At 44.8% G+C, this 20,924-nt stretch overlaps 1 protein-coding gene across 1 annotated transcript in view; it reads right to left on the bottom strand.

The window, feature by feature from the left end:
* The window catches only part of MYRFL (myelin regulatory factor-like), a 150,646-nt gene that overhangs the window by 36,112 nt on the left and 93,610 nt on the right, over positions 1 to 20,924 (bottom strand). Inside the window, exons 11-13 of the mRNA XM_021091985.1 lie at positions 19,983 to 20,183; positions 12,255 to 12,363; positions 11,401 to 11,510 (exon numbers count right to left, since the gene is read on the bottom strand). Coding sequence (XP_020947644.1) covers positions 11,401 to 11,510; positions 12,255 to 12,363; positions 19,983 to 20,183 — 420 coding nt within the window. The remainder of the gene's footprint in view (positions 1 to 11,400; positions 11,511 to 12,254; positions 12,364 to 19,982; positions 20,184 to 20,924) is intronic.

The following is a 20,924-nucleotide window of genomic DNA, read 5'->3' as shown; positions in this document are numbered from 1 at the left end:
CTGCTATGGCTGTGGCGTAGGCCAGCAGCTGTAGCTCCAGTTGGACCCTAGACTGGGAACTTCTGTGTGCTGCAGGTGCCGCCCTAAAAAGCAAAGAAATTAAAATAAGTGAATAAAGTCAGCCATTTTAACTAAATTCCATTTGGCAAATAAAATGTGAAATTCCAGGTACTAAATCAGTAAAGGTTTGATTAAACAGGACTATCTGATTTTCAAAGTATTGCCACCACCTGCTGACACAATATTTAAATTTGTAGTTTTAGGTCTGGAACAATGGGGTTTTTTTTTTTGGCCATAACCGTAGCAGGGATTGAACTTGTGCCATAGCAGGAACCTGAGTCACTGCAGTGACAATGCCAGGTCCTTAACCTGCAGAGCCACAAGGAACTCCTGGAACAATGACTCTTTTCCCAACATTTTATTACAAAAATTTTTAAGCATGCAGAAAAGTTTGAAAAAATTATAGAGTAAGTGCCCACATACCCACCCCCTAAATTCCACAATTAGCACAGTGCTCTGTTTCCTTTATCACCCAGCTCTCTGTCCATTGACCCATCTTGTTTAAATGCATGGAAAAATTAATGAGCAATGACTTTTTAAGAAGACATAGCTACAAAAAGAAATTTCCCAAGAAATCGATAAGTGGAAAATTTCTCTCTACAATTTAGAAACAAGAGAATTGTCTTCCTGCTTCCAATGTAAGGAGTTCCGAGGAAAGAAGTACAACAGGTGAGCAGTTGCTAAAATATTCAGGGTTGGCTGCAAAAGCATATTAACGCTAACATTCAGCCTGGAGTCAAATCAATCAGTGAGTGCAACGGGAAATACTAACCCCCTGTAGGAAACTTATCACTGCAACTAATGAACGAATTCCATTTCTTCCTGGGATGAGAAAAGAGGGGACTTTGAAACTAAGTGCTGAGCAGGACCTTTAAAGGTATCCATTTAGATTCTGGGCTGGCTATATGAACTTAAACTAATTTTTTATAAATCCGTTTTTCTATATTTAAAAATGAAAAAGAATGTTTGTCACTCTATTAAAAAAAATAAATAAATCATTTCAGAGACACCAGAAGTGGTGGTATCTTTGAGTGGCATTTGGAAGAAATGCATTAACCATTTATCCAGCATACTATGTTATACTATCCGGTATCCAATTATACTATGCTATAGACTAAAAGTTGTGGTTCTAAGAAGATTTACATTAAAAAAAATCATTTATATGTTGGAGGGGGTGTGGAAAAAAGGGAACCCTCCTGCACTGCTGGTGGGAATGTAAGCTGGTACACCACTATGGAGAACAGTATGGAGGAATCTTAGAAAACTATACATAGGACTACCATATGACCCAGCAACCCCACTCTGGGCATATATCCAGACAAAACTTTCTTTGAAAAAGATACATGCACCCGCATGTTCATGCAGCACTATTCACAATAGCCAAGACATGGAAACAACCCAAATGTCCATTGACAGATGAATGGATTAAGACACTGTGGTATATGTACACAATGGGATACTACTCATCCATAAAAAAGAACAAAATAATGCCATTTGCAGCAACATGGATGGAACTAGAGACTCTCATACTGAGTGAAGTAAGTCAGAAAGAGAAAGACAAATACCATATGATTTCACTTACATCTGGAATCTAATATATGGCACAAATGAATCTTTCCACAGAAAAGAAGATCATGGACTTGGAGAATAGACTTGTGGTTGCCAAGAGGGAGGGAGAGGGAGTAGGATGGATGGGGTGCTTGGGGTTAATAGATGTAGACTATTGCCTTTGGAATGGATTAGCAATGAGATCCTGCTGTGTAGCACTGGGAACTATGTCTAGTCACTTATGATGGAGCATGATAATGTGAGAAAAAAGAATGTATACATGTATGTGTAACTGGGTCACTTGCTGTACAGTAGAAAACTGACAGAACACTGCAAACCAGCTATAACAGAAAAAAAAAATCATTATATATAAAAATTTTAAAAATCATTTATGAAAACAACTGCTTCAGTGGGAGGAAAAGTGACTCAGGCAGAATTTCAACTCGCCATATTAAAGTTAGTTGACTGCAGAACTGTAAGAATAAAATAATTTCTTTTGTATAGCTTTACTTTTTTTGAACATATTTTTTATTATAGTTGATTTATAATGTTCTGTCAATTTCTGCTGTATAGCAAAGTGTCCCAGTCATACACACATATATTGTTTTGTACAGCTTTAAAGTGACCCTCTAATCCCCAAAACTGGCTGAGCCAAGTTTTGGACAAAGTTTTATCTGATGCTGAAATTCATGCTCTGAAGCCAGTGTGCCATATACTATTGGTGATTTTTTTAACCATCAAAATCAAAGAGGGGTGGGAACAGGATGTGGGGGAGGGAGTGGGATGGACTGGGAATTTGGGGTTGGTAGATGCAAACATTTAGAATGGATAAGCAGGAGCTCCCGTCATGACGCAGTAGAAAAGAATCCAACTAGGAACCCAACGATCAGTGGGTTAAGGATCCGGCATTACTGTGAGCTGTGGTGTACGTTGCAGACACGGCTTGGATCTGGCATTGCTGTGGCTCTGGCGTAGGCTGGCGGCTATAGCTTTGATTAGACCCCTAGCCTGGGAACCTCCATATGCTGCTGGTGAGGCCCTAAAAGGACAAAAGACAAAAAAAAAAAAAGAATAGAGAAGCAATGAGGTCCTGCTGTATAGCGCAGGAAACTATATCCAATCACTTGTGATAGAAGATGATAGACACTAGACACGGAGTTTCCGTCATGGCTCAGTGGTTAGCAAATCTGACCAGGAACCATGAGGTTGCGGTTCGATCCCTGGCCTCGCTCAGTGGGTTAAGGATCCGGCATTGTTGTGAGCTGTGGTGTAGATTGCAGACGCGCTCGGATCCCGCGTTGCTGTGCCTCTGGTGTAGGCCGGCAGCTACAGCTCTGATTGGACCCCTAGCCTGGGAACCTCCATATGCCACGGGAGTGGCCCTAGAAAAGACCAAAAAAAAAAAAAAAAAAAAGATGGTAGATGGTAATATGAGAAAAAGAATGTATATATGTATGGCTTGGTCATTTATTGTACAGCAGAAATTGACAGAACATTGTAAATTATAATTTAAAAATTCAAGAAAAGAAAAGAAAAATGAAAGAGATTTCCCCTCAGGAACCCCCATCTCCTTCCTTACTGATCCTCTCAGCTCACATGACTTTTTGACCCTGGGTTTACCCCAGGTTCTCCTCCTCCCTTCCCCCATCCCTCGGCCCTCCCAGGGCTTCTCCCATCCCTAAAGGCCTTGCTGGAAGCAGAGAGGTGAGGGCACTGAAGCCCCTCTTGGGGACTGCTCCTCAGCACCACGTCACCAGATCTGGTATTTCAAGGGACCCAGAAATTCCAAATTTATGTGAGAATCTCCTCATTTTTAAAGGTAGGCAACAAATCTGAAAACATTTTTAACACCATGAAGGAAAAAAAGTCTGCAAGCCAGACTTGGCTACAGGCTTCCAATCTGTGACCTGCATCCGTAACCCTTTCCTATGAATTAATATTGTCACCCATGTTTGCAGGTCCCCCTTGGACCCCCAACCGCTCTCATACGTTCCACACTCCCAGTCAGTAACCTCTGGACGTTTTCATCTGGAATGTCCAGAACATCTGAGTTGACACGCGAACTCAAAACTGAACTCATCTTTTCCCCCAGAAAAACCTCTTTTCTTTCAGACTCCCTTACGTCGACAGAACCTCGGGTCTCTTCCTTGCATTGAGATTCAAAATCTCATGCATTAACATAAAGAATAAGAACCCACAAGGCATCAGGTACTGTTCTAAACAACACAAGGTTGATGAGGCACATTCTCTGACAGTCCAGAAGCTCACAGTCCAGTGGGGGAGACACAGAACCGAAAGAGAATGACAACACAGTGTGTGAATACTCTAGCAGATGTCTCTCCCTAGGCCTAAGGCAGCGCAGAGAACAGGAGCAATCCAGGCATCACAGAATTCAGGAATTCACTCAAGCAAGATAGGTTGATCTGGAGTTCCCACTGTGGCTCGGTGATAATGAACCTGACTTGTATCCATGAGGACTCAGGTTCCATCCCTGGCCTCATTCAGTATGTTAAGGATTCGGCATTGCCCTCTAGCCTGGGAACCTCCATTTGCCACAGGCACAGCCCTAAAAAGATAAATAAATAAATAAATAAATGGTCACAGATGTGGTTTGGATCCCGCATTTGCGTGTGGCTATAGCGTAGGTCTCAGCTTCAGCTCCGATTTGACCCCAAGCCCAGGAATTTCCACATGCCTCAGGCGCAGCCCTAAAAAGCAAAAAAAAAAAAGATATGTTGACTTTCTAGAATACCCTAAGCCCTGGAGTAAATGCCCCACATCCAGTACTGGAGGTATAGCTTTGAAAAGCAGAGGAGATTTTTGTTCGCACACAACAACCCAGGGAGATTAGCAAAGAGCAAGTACACAAATAAACAAGATCATTTCCGGTGGGGACAGAGGTCTCCAGGCTGCTGTGAGCACGTCTGCAGTGTCTCTCCTGCACCAAGGCCTCGCTGAGGGAGAATGAGGTCTGCACAGCCAGAGGGAGCGCCTTTTTCTAATTACTGCAAAGGTGCTACACCCTCGCAGAGGCCCTGAATCTTACAAAGTGAAACTGAGCAGCATGGAGACTTAAGAGTGTAGGGCTGAGGTGGTGAGGACACATCTTGCTTTGAGTTCCAAATGGTGAGATCTTCTGAAGGGAGAGAATCTTTAGGACAGAGACTACTCAATGAAACAGATCCAAGGCAGAAACAAACTTGAGAGTGTGAGGAAGGGAAAAAAGGTTAGTAGGGGAGGGGCTAGGAGCAAGACGTTCCTTTGTGTGCAAATATCTCATAGTCTGAGCGTCTCAGCTCCTTGGGAAGGTGCTTTAGGGGATTGGAGCAGGGGAGGGAGTGAGAGGAAATGAGTTAGAGAAGATTCCATTCGGATCGTGGAGGGTTATAATAATAAGCCAATGACGAGCCAAAACTGGGAGGGGGAGACTATAAGGTCAGAGATTAGTTTTTTTAAAATTAATTAATTTATTTTTTGTCTTTTAAGGGCCTCACCTGCAGCATATGGAGGTTCCCAAGCTAGGGGTCTAATCCGAGCTACAGCTGCCAGCCTACACCACAGCCACAGCAGTGCAGGATCTGAGCCGTGTCTGCGACCTACACCACGGCTCACGGCAACGCCGGATCCTTAACTCACTGAGCAAGGCCAAGGATAGAACCCACCACCTCATGGTTCCTAGTCGGATTTGTTTCCCCTGTGTCACGATGGGAACTCCCAGTTCTGTTTTATTTTTAAGGAAAATGATTCTTCAGGTGACTGTCATGTCAGTTAGGAGGTTATAATAGCTAGGGAGAAAAAAGGAGAGAATAAAGAAGGTATACAAGCGACAGGGCCAAAGCAAGAACAGTAGGACTTGGTGTCTCATGGGACACTGTGGAGGAGGGAGAGGAAGGCTTGAGAGGCCACCATGACGCCCTCCTTACATCGGCCACACCCTCAGTCCCCATGGTCCACCAACATCTTCCTTCCCTCGCCTCTCAGCCTCCTCCCTTCCTTTCCATCCAAGAGCCCCCGCCCAGTCTCCGGATAGCCTCTCTCCTCCCTCTGAATTGAGGTGGCCCTTCGTTTATGCAGCCTTAAGATTTATATCATCTCGCATTGAAACTCACAGCCTTATTCTTGTGTACCCATCACATCACCCTGCGTAGACTGTCAGCCGCTGGAAGACAGGAACCAAGTGTTATTTTTTATCTTTGCATGATTCCAACAGACAGTACCTGCCACATTATGGTTAATGGAAGAATAGAATCCCTGAGTAAAAAGCAGCCACATACTAAGTTACGGAAGGGTGGCTTCTGACACAGATTCTTTTTTTTTTTTTTTTTTTTTTTTTTGTCTTTTTAGGGCCTTACCTGCAGCTTATGAAGTGCCCAGGCTAGGGGTTGAATCAGAGCTATAGTCGCCAGCCATAGCTACAGCCATGCCAGATCCGAACCGCATCTGCAACCTACTCTACAGCTCTCAGCAACGCCAGATCCTTAATCCACTGAGCAAGGCCAGGGATTGAACCCAAATCCTCATGGGTACTGGTCGGGTTCGTTACTGCTGAGCCACAACGGGAACTCCCTGACATGCAGTCTTAAAAACACACGTATACGCATGATTCAAGAACCAACGATTCATAAGATGAACCTCATTTTATATAGACTCAGTTGTAAATTTAAGGCAGGTCTTACATTTAGTATGTACATTTTTCTTTTCTTTTCTTTTCTTTTTTTTTTTTTTTGTCTTTTTAGGGCCCCACCCATGGCATATGGGGGTTCCCAGACTAGGGTCTAATTGGAGCTGTAGCTGCCAGCCTACACCACAGCCACAGCAACGCCGAATCCTTAACCCACTGAGCGAGGCCATCTTCATGGATACTAGTCGGGTTCACTAACCACTAAGCCACCAAGGGAACTCTAGTGTGTACATTTTTCTAACACCAAGTACAGCTACCAATAATACTCAAGAAATGTAACTACCCATTCCCAAATAAATACAGAAACAATTTTTTTTTTCTTTTTAGGGCTATACCTGTGGCATATGGAAGTTCCTGGGTAAGGGGTCTGATTAGAGCTGCAGCTGCTGGCCTACACCACAGCCACAGCAATGCCAGATACGAGCCACATCCACGAGCTACACCACAGCTCACAGCAATGCTGGATCCTTAACCCACTGAGCCAGGCCAGGAATGGAACCTGTATCCTCATGGATGCTAGTCGGGTTCTTAACCTGCTGAGCCACAACAAGAACTCTCAGAAACAAATTTTAAATGTTGCCAAGTAAAGAGACAGATGAGCAAGCCAAAAGGCAGAGCTCCAGTGGTCAAATACAGGAGGAGACTATGGTATCGACTCTAAGGCTGCCTTGCTCTCAGTGTCAACCCAAGCCTTCTCATTCCACCTCCCATGGCTGAGCTTTCATTGGGCCACACAAAACATGAGAAATGTATGAGAAGCAGCAAAGCACTGCAGATAAGAGATGTCTATCTTACAAGGTCATCTTTCCTGTTAAGAAGAGGAAGAAAAGTTGGAGTTCCCATTGTGGCTCAGTGGTTAGCAAATCTGGCTAGGAACCAAGAGGTTAAGGGTTCGATCCCTGGCCTTGCTCAGTGGGTTAAGGATCCAGCGTTGCTGTGCGCTGTGGTGTAGGTTGCAGGTGTGGCTCGGATCCCGAGTTGCTGTGGCTCTGGAGTAGGCCGGTGGCTACAGCTCCGACTGGACCCCTAGCCTGGGAACCTGCATATGCTGTGGGATCAGCCCTTGAAATGGCAAAAAGATAAAAAAAAAAAAAAGAGAGAGAGAGAGAGAAAGAAAAGTGGTTTATACCAACTTTGGCCCACATCACTAATCTCCAACTTTGGTTGCTTACATGGATCATCTGTAAAGATCTAGTTATCTGCTTTCCTCTCTCAGCATTGAGTTGCAAAGTACACATACAAACAATATAGCAATCGTGGGACACAAGATTTCAATATTTCCATGTCTTAGTTTGCATTTTAGCTTCTCTTACAAAAAAGAGACACTTGGGGGAAGAGAAATAGAGGGCAGAGGGAGGGATCCTGTCTTAATTGGATCTCTACCCGTTACCATGGACCATGAAGCCCCGGAAGCGCAAGTGAAGTTCTTGAAAACAAACAGTCCTGGAAATGGCAGTCAAAGCCGCCACATGGGAAGACTAAATGGGAAAGAGACCAGGAAAGCAAGAGGCAGGCTGTCCATCCTTCTTTACAGTTAGCAAAGAGCATGGGACAACAAGAGCTGCATACCCTGTGCTCTTAATGAGAAAGAATAAAGGGTATTCTGGGAAGCACGTATAACATAGAGGAGCGAGCGCTATGCCACCACAGTGCGGAGGGTTAAACCAGCAGCTGGAGTCTGTCCTCAGAAGTGAGCCAAAGAAGAAAGCCAGGCTGCACTGTATGGAGATGTTCACCTGCTCTGGGTGTTACGGATTCTGCAAATGACTGCAGCCTCGGTGATGTCGCCATAGATTGTATCACTACAAGGTCTGTTACTAAGAGAATTGCCCCTCTGCTCTCAGGAAATCCTGTCGGTTTTCCTTATTTATTTAACTTTATTTTTGTTTTTATTTATTTTTTTGGTCCTCTTGAGGGCTGCACCCGTGGCATATGGAGGTTCCCAGGCTAGGGGTCGAATCGGAGCTGTAGCTGCCAGCCTACGCCAGAGCCACAGCAACGCCAGATCTGAGCCACGTCTGTGATCTACACCACAGCTCACAGCAACGCTGGATCCTTAACCCACTGAGCGAGGCCAGGGATTGAACTCAAAACCTCATGATTACTAGTCAGATTCGTTTCCCCTGCACCACGATGGGAACCCCTAACTTATTTTTTATTATAGGTGACTTACAATGTTCTGTCAATTTCTGCTATATAGCAAACTCACCCAGTTATACATATACATTCTTTTTCTCACATTATCCTCCATCATATTCCATCACAAGTGACTAGATGTAGTTCCCTATGCTATATAGGATCTCATTCCTTATCCACTCCAAATGCAATAGTTTGTATCTCCTAACCCCAAACTCCCGGTCCATCCCACTCCCTCCCCCTTGGCAGCCATGGGTCTGTTCTCCATGTCCATGAGTTTGCCTCTTTTCTGTAGAGAGGTTCATCTGTGCCATATATTAGACTCCAGATATAAGAGATATCATATGGTATTTGTCTTTCTCTTTCTGACTTACTTAGTATGAGTCTAGAGACTCTCACACTAAGTTTTACTTATTTATAAACTCAGTGCCACCCTGGCATGGACTGCTCCTCAGGTGATGAATCAACCTGGCTGCCTGGAGCAGGAATGCCAACCTTTGCTTCCTCAGGGCTCTGGGCTTGGCTTCCTAATTGTGGACTTGGGGTGTAGCCCCCCCTAGGGAAGTGGGAGGTTGGCCCTTGGAACTCCTGCTGCTGATCAGCCTGACTTCTCCATTCAGTTTACCTGGGAAAGGGGAAAATACCAGGCCAGGGGGAGCGCCAATTATTTTGCTGAATAGTGACAGTTCGAAGGCCGCAGGCAGGTGTTACCTACACAGGAAACGGCGTTTTCTTTCCCGAGTGTTCTAGGGGAGGCCCACAGCTGGTGAAACCCCAGAGTCCCTGCCTTGGTGGCGTGGGGACACACTCCCAAGGCTGTACCCTGAGCATGACAACTGTGCCTCTGCTCTTTTCTCTCGCCCAGGAAGTTTATTGCAATGCGGAGAATGAGGGTGACTATTTTACACATACCTCTGAATATATTTTATATGTTAAGTGTATATAAAATAGTTTATATTTTAAGTAAGTTACATACAAATGTCAGTTTTACTATTAAAAATAAATTTCTGGAGTTCCCGTCATGTCTCAGTGGTTCATGAATCCGACTAGGAACCATGCAGGTTTGATCCCCGGTCTTGCTCAGTGGGTTAAGGATCCGGCATTGCCGTGAGCCGTGGTGTATATAGGTCGCAAATGCGGCTCAGATCCCGCGTTGCTGTGGCTCTGGCGTAGGCCGGCAGCTACAGCTCCGATTAGACCCCTAGCCTGGGAACCTCCATATGCTGTGGGTGCAGCCCTAGAAAAGATGAAAAAGAAAAAGAAAAAAGAAAATAATAAAAAAATAAATTTCTGATGATTAACCCCTCTCGTGTGGTGTGAGAGCTGAGCTGAGGTCTGAGAGACCGAAGAATTTCTTCTATGGAAGCAGGAGACAGTAACTAGACCTCTGCCACTTGGCCCTTGCCACCCAGGGCTGAGCAGGCCATCCAGATTCTGTTATCTGAGGATCTGTTGTCCAAGGACTTTGGGGTAAAAGGCTGCAGACAGGCCTAACATGAACACATACCCTCACCTTGCCATTCCAAACGTGGCTTGCTGACCAGCAGGACTGGCAATATTGGCGTTGCCTGGAGACTGCTTGGAAATGCAGACAGGTCTCATGCCATGCTTGCAGAACCGGAATCTGCATTTTAATAATTTCCCCACTGATAAGGGCACACTTTGAAGTTGGGGAAGCATTGCACCGATGAACTGACAAATGACAAATCAGACGTCTCTCCCTACTACCATGAAATCCCCTTGTCAGTCAGCCTCCCCTCCAGCAGCAAGTATCACAATGCGAAGGAAAGCACATCAGCTGCAGAGGGAATCTGCGCATCTTGCAAAAGATGCAGGATTTTACAGGATTAATAGACGTGATCTCTGCGAGCCACTCACATCACAACCAAGGCATCAGGAGGCTAGGAAGTGGCAGAAAGACTCCTTAACAAGTGAAGAGGAGCTAATCTACCAGGATGGTGACATTCCTTCAAAAGCGAATGATTTGAATATCAAAGAATTCTGACAGGCCCTTGGGGAAAATGATGAGGCTCATGAATATCTTTGTAAAAATGACCCACTTTAGGATTGTGCTGTGAAAGTCAAACATATAGTTTTGTTGAAAAACTATGCTCCAGGAAGTTCCCATTGCGGCTCAGAGGTAATGAGCCCGATTAGTATCCATGAGGATGCAAGTTGGATCCCTGGTCTCACTCAGTGGGTTAAGGATCCGCAGTTGCCGTGAGCTGTGGTGTAGGTGGCAGAGGTGGCTCAGATCTGGCATTGCTGTGGCGGTGGTGTAGGCCAGTGGCTGCAGCTCCAATTCAACTCCTAGCCTAGGAATTTCCATATGCCACAGGTGCGACCCTAAAAAAAAAAATAAAAAAGAAAGAAAGAAGGAAGGAAGGAAGGAAGGAAGGAAAGAAAGACAGAAAGAAAGAAAGAAAGAAAGAAAGAAAGAAAGAAAGAAAGAAAGAAAGAAAGAAAGAAAGAAAGAAAGAAAGAGAAAGAAAGAAAGAAAAACTAGGCTCCCCCTACACACACAAAAAATCAATACTCTATTCGGTCTTCAGTTATTCTAAGGAGAGACATGTTGCTTTAATTTTAACTTAAATGATGTTATGTGAGATACATGACACTTTCATACGTTTTAGTTCCACTTTTCAGACAAGCTCTAATCAAAGCTTGCTGTCACTATTTCTCATGATGTTTGGTCCTTGTTGGAAGGGCAACCCTGCTAGGTGGACTGTCCCAGGGCCAGTGTTCCTCCAAAAAGACCTGCTGGACTCCAGTACACGGTCCTTTTTTCTGGTCCCTGATGAAACCTCTTTTTGGCACCTAGGACCAGTGTGGGATAATTGATACCAACTTGCTCCACAGCTAAGACACTTTTTACTGTCCCCTTTCCTGGATGACACTGAGTGCAGGGTGATGGCACAGAGAGGGTTCACCTGTGGGGTTAGAGCTCTAGCAGCCGGCACCTGTTCAGGGGTTACCTTATCCACCATGAGGAAGTTCTCCAGCGTCTCTCCATTTTCACAGGTGACATCGCCAGCCTCCTTCACGGCTCTGGGCAAGATCTCTCGCACCTCCTGGGCAATCATTCCTAAACACAAGCACCCCAACAAGTGTCATCAGGAAAGACCTTTCTACAAAAAAGCCTCCCAGCCCTACTTCAGAATGGAACAGCGACAGCCAAATAGGATGTTTTTGCAACTGGATGCTTATCCCTTCTCAGCTTTTGCTTTGATCTACAATGCAATGGAGGCAAAGGAGGAATTTTGAGCCAAGAACCACTATAGGATTAAAAGCAGGAGTGTTAACTTTCTTGAGACTCCGGAGCAAATGGTGGAAAGGGTGAACACCTGAAAATCCCAGTGCATGGATGGAAGGCTGGGGCATTCGCTTGATTTTCTTTCTTTTCCTGCAGGAGGACTCTGCCCTCTAAATAGTCCTTTTTCGTTAGAATTCCCGGACTGGAGTATGGACACCACTCTGCTGCTCTCTGACCTAGACCTGCCTGTTCTGCACCTTCTCCTTCCATCCCGAAGTCGCCCCATCCAGCCCCTCAACCCCTTCCTAGGAGCAAGAGGGCTCCAGTGAAAAGAAACAATGTACTCAAAATCCACCCCCCGCCTCCCCCGAGAGCCTGGGGTACCAGGGAATGGAGTGTTGAGGAAAGATGACCCAAATTTCTTTAACCTCCCCTCTTCTGGTGATTATGGCTTTGGCAGAAGACACGTTAGACTAACAGGATGTTGTCCAATGCCAAAATACAGCCTCTAGATAAAGAAGGAATTAACCTTTCATGGTTGACAATACAAAATTAGGAAGGGCACTGTGGGTATACCTGTTTGATGGGCAGCGTTTATTCCCATCGCAGACGCAAACTCAGGCTTGTAGTCATATTCAACAATCCTCATTTGGGCTATTCTTCTCAGCTGTTCATTTGTGTCAACCTAATTCAATGAAAGAAGTGCAGATTTCACCCCCTGAGAGGTTTGCTACTCAAATTAAGGCCCAGAATGACCCAGAGGGGTGAGGAATGGTGCAACTCTCCTTTCCTCCTGGCCAAACTATCTGAAGAGAAATTTATGTTTTTCTCCTCTGAGGAACAAAAGTTGCAAGGTTCACCTTGGTGACATCCATCCACTCACTTATAAACGGAGTCCGAGTTTTTATGGCTGAATTACAGGGCAATAGCACCCCCCTTCGCTACTCTGGCCTCGCTTCTCCCCGCCGAGAGGTGAACCTTGCTTCTGAGAATGGAGTTTGCTCACCTTGGAGAGAAACAATTGCTGTCCAGGATGGCAAGGTATCATTTCCAAATTAGCACATGGTACCAATACCCAATGGATACAGACCGACCATGTATTTATAAATTAAAAATCCAGTGCTTAGTTCAAGTAACCACCTTTGAGGAATGGGTGTATCATATATCATTCAAGTCTGGATCGCTCACCTGCGGATCCCTCAAAATCCAGGCTACCTTCCTACAGATGGCTTCTCCCCCAGACCAGGTGTCCTTCTCAACACCAACTGCTCTTACAGGGAGTTAAAAACACTCCCAACCATCACTGAAAATTCCTCAATAACATTTTACCGTGTTCCAGCAAAATGGTAAAAATAAAGACAATAGAGAGGATTTTTCCTAGAACTAAATGTGCTGATTCAAAGGATTCCCCTTTAATTTGGGGTTTGGTATTTTTTTTTTTTTAATGACATCATGGTAATAACAGGATTGATTTTTTTTTTTAATGACCTTATTCAACAAGTAAAAAGTTGGCAGCCCTATGTGGGTCTCTAAATTTTCTTTTAGAGAACATAACTGGATTATGAAATCAGCAGTCTCTTGGCCACTAAAAATATACTGGCTGGACATTCATGTATGTGTTAGAACAACCAGAAATGCTTTCAGTTGTTATAAGAAAACCCCTGCTTTGGCCCTTAACTCCTTCCTGGACCCACCCCATCAAGTAAGCAGCAAATCCCGAGTTGTGTCTGTACAAATGGGGCAGAGTTGGGTGTGATTAGACTGTAAAGACCAAGGCCAGAGCAGGAAGCCCTTGCAAGCTATGCTAGGAAGGAACAGTCACAATCTCATGTTGCCCTGTGTGTACACTTGTCACCATGAAATCCTTCATTGGTTCAACAAATATTTAATGAGTAGCTATGTGTCAGATACTACCCCAGGTACTGGGGATTCAATTTCTTATTTGGAGCTTAAATGTTAATGAAAGTTCCATTCCTGAAGGCGAGCCCTATGTCTTGTTCATCTTAGGATATGCATAGTGCCTAATCTGACAGGCAATAGGCACCCACACTTTGAATGAAGGAAAGAAGGAATTAAAGAATGATGGACTGGCAGAATGGCCATTATTAACAAGACAACAAATAACAAATGCTGGAGAGGGTGTGGAGAAAAGGGAACCCTCCTGCACCGCTGGTGGGAATGAAAATTGGTACAACCACTATGGAGAACAGTATGGAGGTACCTCAGAAAACTAAATATAGAACTACCATATGACCCAGCAATCCCACTCCTGGGCATATATCTGGACAAAACTTTCTTTGAAAAAGATACACACACCTGTATGTTCACTGCAGCACCATTCACAATAGCCAAGACATGGAAACAAACTAAATGTCCATTGACAGATGAATGGATTAAGACACTGTAGTGTACATACACAATGGAATACTACTCATCCATAAAAAAGAACAAAATAATGCCATTTGCAGCAACATGGATGGAACTAGAGACTCTCATACTGAGTGAAGTAAGTCAGAAAGAGAAAGACAAATACCATGTGATTTCACTTATATCTGGAATCTAATATATGGCACAAATGAACCTTCCCACAGGAAAGAAACACATGGGCTTGGAGAACAGACTTGTGGTTGCCAAGAGGGAGAAAAGTGGGATGGACTGTGAATTTGGGGTTAATAGATGCAAACTATTGCATTTGGAGTGGATAAGCAATGAGACCCTGCTGTATAGCACAGGGAACTCTAGTCACTTGTGATCAAACTCGATGGAGGATAATGTGAGAAAAAGAATATATGCATATGTATGACTGGGTCACTTTGCTGTACAGTAGAAATTGACAGAACACTGTAAGTCAACTATAATGGAAAAAATAAAAATCATAAAAAAGGGGAAAAAAAAGAATGAAGTCAGTGTAATGGCAGAAGAATCGCTGACGCTAATGGAATTGAAGGCAGGTGTGTCTATCAGGAGCCAGCTGGACTGGCCTTGCGCTAGCCAGGCCCTGCCCCATTCCCCATTCCTTGCACCCTTGGGAGAACTGTGCCCACTTTGTCTGCTTCTCATTATCCATTTGGTTCCTGCATGAGACCCCATCAGAGACCAAAGCTCCTTTGCTGCAGAGGAAAAACAGAAGATGTGCCCTTCCTCTGACTGTCCAGGCTAGCCAGAGGGAAAATGACCCCTGCCGTCTAAGTTGGACCCTTGGCTGCATTTTCCCCAAAGACGTATTCCTAGACACAGCAATTAGGTTCCATGGCACTACTTCCACTGTATTTCAGACAGATTTTTGGCCAAAGAAAATTTTAAGGGTTGGCTTGGGGACCTAAACACCTTCTATAACAATCTTTATCTAAGAAAATATTTCTGTGATTTCGAATGCTGGCTTGTAGACTTTCCTAAGCTAAGTATAAACAGCCTGTATTGCATGTTCCCTATGGCATGTACACTTGGCTCAGGGAAAAACCCTCGAGGCAAGGGCTGTGCCTTCTTGGAATCCTCTGCTAAGAACTGTACAAAGGCTGCCACTCAGCACCATGCCTTTCTCACCAAAGTGTGTTGAGTAAGAGGCTAGAAACTGAATTTGGGCGTCTGATTTGATCTTGCCCGCAGCAGTTACGGAAAGTTTTGACCGTGAATGCAAATGACCGTCTCTGTCATGCTACCTCACACCCAAGGTTTCTATCTCATTAACTCCAGAATTACACTGCAGAGAAGGCATTTCAGAGCGTGGACGCCAGTCTGTTCAGGGAGGGAGATCTCATTATCTGTGGGCCACAGCCCAGGCTCTCAGTCTCCCATCAGGAGCTGCTTGAGTGGCACCAGCTCACCCTGAACTGTACTTCGCTCATGACCCGGGGGGGAGACTTTGCACATTCAACTTCCTTGAGCTCTTCAAACTTTTTTTTTTTTTTTTGGTCTTTTTTTTTTTGTTTTTTGAGGGCTGCACCCATGGCATATGGAGATTTCCAGGCTAGGGGTCGAATCAGAGCTATTGCACAGCCACAGCAATGCGATATCCCAGCCACATCTGTGACCTACACCACAGCTCACGGCAATGCTGGATCCTTAACCCACTGGGATGGAATCTGAGTCCTCATGGATGCTAGTCGGGGTCTCTAACCACTGAGCCACAACAGGAACTCCTCACACTGTTGTCTTTAGCACACTGCTGCTGCAGTTGGGTGAAATTATCTTTGAGCATTTCAGCTTAACTGATTTTTTTTTTTTTCTGGCTTTTTAAAAAAGTCTTTCTGCTGCCTTGTTTTCAAGTCTTTACCACAGAATTTGACTGATGCATTCATCACTCAGCTTCCTCATTTTTTTTTTTTTTTGCATTGACATTGATGTTCTTCACGCCCCTTTGATTTTTCCGCTGTAAGAAAAATCCTAATTTTGCTGTTTCCACTGTAAGAGCTGCATTTCCTCTCTGGTCTGTCATTGCCTCTGCACACATCATATCTGGGTAAGGAAAGCTGCTTTTTGCTGAGCTGACCTCATTTTCCAGTGCTTCTCTGGCGCGGGTTATGGTCATATCTGCTTTATCTTTTCTGAGTTCTGGGATGTGTGTTTAGATGAGCCCCAGAGATCTCTCCCAGGCCTCTCCCAACAGAGCTTATGTGCTTACTATCTGCAAAGCCACCTGCGCTGCCTTGAGCGAGGAAACACATAGCCAGGCATGGCAGCAACCTGCATTCATCCTCCCATCACGGTATCAGGCAGTGTGTTTGGCCACTACAGTTGTTTCACAATAGCTAATCTAGAAATCAGCCCTGGTCACTGCATCCTCAAAGAATGGGAAATTGTTTCCAGTCCTTTGCTTGCAAACAGATCAACCAAAGCTTCACTTCCTAGCACATTTGGAAGAATAGCCTTCTTTTTAAAAGTTGGAAAAGCTGGCGTTCCTGTCGTGGCTCAGTGGTTAACGAACCCGACTAGGGACCATGAGGTTGTGGGTTCGATCCCTGCCCTTGCTTAGTGGGTTAAGGATCCGGAATTGCTGTGAGCTGTGGTGTGGGTTGCAGACTCAGCTCGGATCCCACATTGCTGTGTCTCTGGCGTAGGCCGATGGCTACAGCTCTGACTGGACCCCTAGCCTGGGAACCTCCATATGCCACGGGAGCAGTCCTAGAAAAGGCAAAAAGACAGGAAAAAAAAAAAAGTTGGAAAAGCTGAGTCAGGGAAAGGGGAAGTTCACACATATGTCAGTACCACCAGCACCATCACCATCACCCCTCTTTTCTGAAATAAGTGGTGAATGAGATAGACAAGAGTTCTAGAAACATGTGTCTCATAAATGCAGAATGACTAGTAAGGATAAATGTATTAACATGAAATAATGGATGAATTTACATATAATTTGCATTTTTACAAATAAATATTTGTGATATCTATTTGCTTAGCCTTATAGACCTAAAAAAAAAAAAAAAACTTCTCCCCAATATGAGCTTAGAAAAAGCCCTTAACATGAGTAAAATGACCGTGGACATGCCCTGTTCACAGAATAATAGAGGCACAGAGGGAGTGCCCATCGTGGTGTAGTAGAAATGAATCCGACTAGGAACCATGAGGTTATGGGTTCGATCCTTGGCCTTGCTCAGGGGGTTAAGGATCTGGTATTGCTGAGAGCTGTGGTGTAGGTTGCAGATGTGGTTCAGATCCCACGTTACTGTGGCTGTGGCATAGGCCAGCAGCTGTAGCCCTGATTCGACCCCTAGCCTGGGAACCACCATATGCCATGGGTGTGGCCCTAAAAAGCAAAAACAAACAAATAAACAAACAAAACAAAACAGAGGCACAGAGTGTATTTGGGCCAAAGTTCCTGGATGAGTGGTTGTCAGAACCAGGACTACAACTCTAGCCTTCTAACCAGAGACTGGCTTCTCTTTACTCCCCACCTGCTGCTGTGAGCAGGGGAAGGGGATACTGGAGTGTCACATCTAGAGCCTGGATTGGGTGACATTTACTGAGAAGGCTTCCTAGAGGAATCTGAGAAGTTTCAGGGACACTCGTTATTTTAAGACAACGTATTTCTTTCAAACCAAGGAGCATCATTTGAAGATGTTTGGTAAATGAAGTTCAGGGGAAAGCCCGGTGGTAGCAGCAGGGGCTGTGGAGGACTTTCCCCGCTAGCCACCCTCCATCTACATGTAGATGAGGCCTGGTGGGGAACTGTATAGCCCATTGCAAGGATTGATTTGAGTTGGTGTGATCCGAAACACAGACAGTTCATCCCTTCCTAAAAGGCAGAGGCACAGTATCTAAGACAAGTATCTGGAAATGTATTCCAGCCCCGAGAGTTCCTAGCCAGCTAGTAGGTCACAGCTCCTCTGACATGAACCACAGCTTCGCTATCAGTATACAAGTCTACAATCACAGGAGTTCCCCTTGTGGCTCAGTGGGTAACGAATCCGACTAGGAACCATGAGGTTGGGGGTTCAATCCCTGGCCTTGCTCAGTGGGTTAAGGATCCGGTGTGGCCGTAAGCTGTGGTGTAGGTCACAGACACGGCTCGGATCCTGCGTTGCTGTGGCTCTGGCATAGGCCGGAGGCTACAGGTCCAATTTGACCCCAGCCTGGGAACCTCCCTATGCCGTGGGTGCAGCCCTGGAAAAAGACAGAAAGACAAAAAGACCAAAAAAAAAAAAAAAAAAAAAAAGTCTGTAATTACAGCCATTCTCTGGAATCCTCTCAGCCAAGGAGGACATTCCTTAGCTGATTTAGAAAAAACTAGTGCCCATTTGCACTGGGAAAGGAATGCAGTCTGGAAGAATGGCCAGTGATGTGCAGATTAAGTCTCCAACTAAGTAAGTAAGGAGGTTTAAAAACACCACTCTGCCACCACTTCACCAATGTTTACAGGAGAAGCTGCATGAGTGAGAAGGTGGGGAGGTAGCAGAGCAGTGAATGGGAAACAGAATTAAACAGAATTAAATGGTAGAATTAAATGGAGTGACCTGGCCTCCTAATCCTGATCCCTTAGGTCTTTGAAGCAGTGACTTTCTAAGATGATTCAGTATTTATTACTTTAATGGGTTAAAAATTATGAAAGAGGCATTCCCGTTGCGAGTCAGTGGTAATGAACCTGATTAGCATCCATGAGGACACGGGTTCAATCCCTGGCTTCACTCAGTGGGTTAAGGATCTGATATTATCGTGAGCTGTGGTGTCGGTCGCAGATGCGGTTCTGATCTGGCCTTTCTGTGGCTATGGTATAGGCTGGCAGCTGCGGTGCCAATTTGACCACTAGCCCAGGAATTTCCATATCCTGCGGGTGTCCCTATAAAGACCAAAAAAATAAAAAAGAAAAAGAAAAAAAGAAAATAAAGGACTCAGTGGGGTCAGGCAGAGAGGCACCATTTCCATCTTATAGAAAAAGACTCTGACTGCTGTATAGCACTGGGAATTATGTCTAGCCACTTATGATGGAGCATGATAATGTGAGAAAAAAGAATGTATATGTGTATGTATATAACATGTATGTGTCCCCTTGCTGTACAGTGGCAAAATGACAGAACCCTGTAGACCAGCTATAATGGAAAAATAAAAATCATTATAAAAAAAAGAAAAGAAAAAGAAAAAAGAAGTTCCAAGTGTTAGTTTGGAATTAAAAAAAAGAAAGAAAAAAAAAGACTCTGAGTTTTGGCAAGGTTAGTGTTTTCTCCAGGCAAGTCCAAAGTGGACAAGCAGCCTCCTGATTTCTAGGCCTGATTTCTGACAGCCCCTGTGTGCAAGCGTCTCCACAGAGGGAGACAGTCTTGACCCTGAACCTGAGGAATGAGATTGCCCAAGTGTGGGCTGAGGAAGAGGAGTTTCTCTAACTACTCCTTAGAGAAAGATGCTCAGTGGGTAAACCACGACTGGCAGCCTGGTGCCAGGTACTCTGGGAGGAAGAGGCTGGAGAGATCCAGGAGAAATATGGGCAGGAGCTGAACTGAGACAGGTTTGGAAGATGAACGGGGAGAGGGCAGTTTGGAGATGGAAAGGAAAAGGCAGGCTCCAGCAGCTGACAACCCATGGATGGAAAGGCAACAGCCTGTGGAAAAGACCCAGAGACTTCCTGCTTGCGAAGCCAGGGCTCTTCTGTCAGGGCCCATTGCCCCTGGCAGGTAAATCCATTCTCTTGGGCAGGAACTGCTTTACAATTTCAGCACAGATGCCTAACGGCTCTCACACTCATAACTGTTAAGCAGCGTGTTCATCTCATGTCACCTGAGAGATGCCTTGTGCCAGGCGTGTCAGAGGCCAGGAGGGCGCAGAACTCCTGACTCAGGTGTCAGAGGAGGAGGCTGAGGCCTGCCCCGTGCTCACCTCCTGGATATTCTCCTTTGCCCGGCTGTCAGAGGGATGCATAATCGTCCCCATCACTTTCATGTTGCCACAGACAACCAAGGCTTCGTCCGGTGCATCTGTGTTTATGCCCACTCGACCATGACAAACAACAGATTCTGGGACTTGTCCTCGCTGCCATAATGCATCAATGTCATTTTCAAATTGCCCAGGGTTGGAAGCCTGGAAAAAAATACATAAATATAAGCCAATTAAAGTTACAGAGGCAGGAATAGGTGATCACTTTATTCCCCAAAGGAAAACAGAATGTTAGCTGAGTCGTTCACTTGAGAATCACAGGTGGGGTGGGACATTCTGACATATCTGGGTAACTGTGGACCCAGGAAAGCCAGGGAGGCTCCCTTCACCGCTCTGCCCAGCAGGAGCTCAGCATGGCGTGGTTTGCAACATCCGGTCAGTCTATCTGAAAGTGAGAATGTGTCAGTTACACTAGATGGATGATAAGGAAGAAGAAGAAAACTCACAATCAGTATCTTTTCAGAGAGGATACTAATAATGATTTAACACTAGAATATTATACAGAAACTCATATCAGAAAATAATACACGTTTATGAAAGCTCAGATAAATAAAAAATACCTTGCATTTAGCTAGCCCTTTTATAGTTTCAAAACACTCATATTTATGGTTTCATACATAACTGACAGGCAAATGACAATACAAATATATTTACTATGCCTCAGCTACTCCCTAAGCACAGCTGGTGCTGAAGGAAGAATTGTAACAGCTGCATTTGTTGTGCACTAAGCCACATCCTAATTCTATGTGATGGGCCCATTATCCTCCTTTTACTGATGCTGAGTCTCTGAAAGGATAAACAAACTGCCCGAGGCCACAAAGCTAGCAAGTTCTAGAGTTGTGATTATAATTCCTTTGATGGTGATGCTGATGCTGATGCTGATGC

The sequence above is a fragment of the Sus scrofa genome, chromosome 5 (assembly GCF_000003025.6).
Source record: "Sus scrofa isolate TJ Tabasco breed Duroc chromosome 5, Sscrofa11.1, whole genome shotgun sequence".
In the NCBI taxonomy this organism is placed as follows: Eukaryota; Metazoa; Chordata; class Mammalia; order Artiodactyla; family Suidae; genus Sus; species Sus scrofa.
The sequence above is the reverse complement of the archived record's forward strand: the minus strand, read 5'-3'. Positions and strand labels throughout refer to the sequence as shown.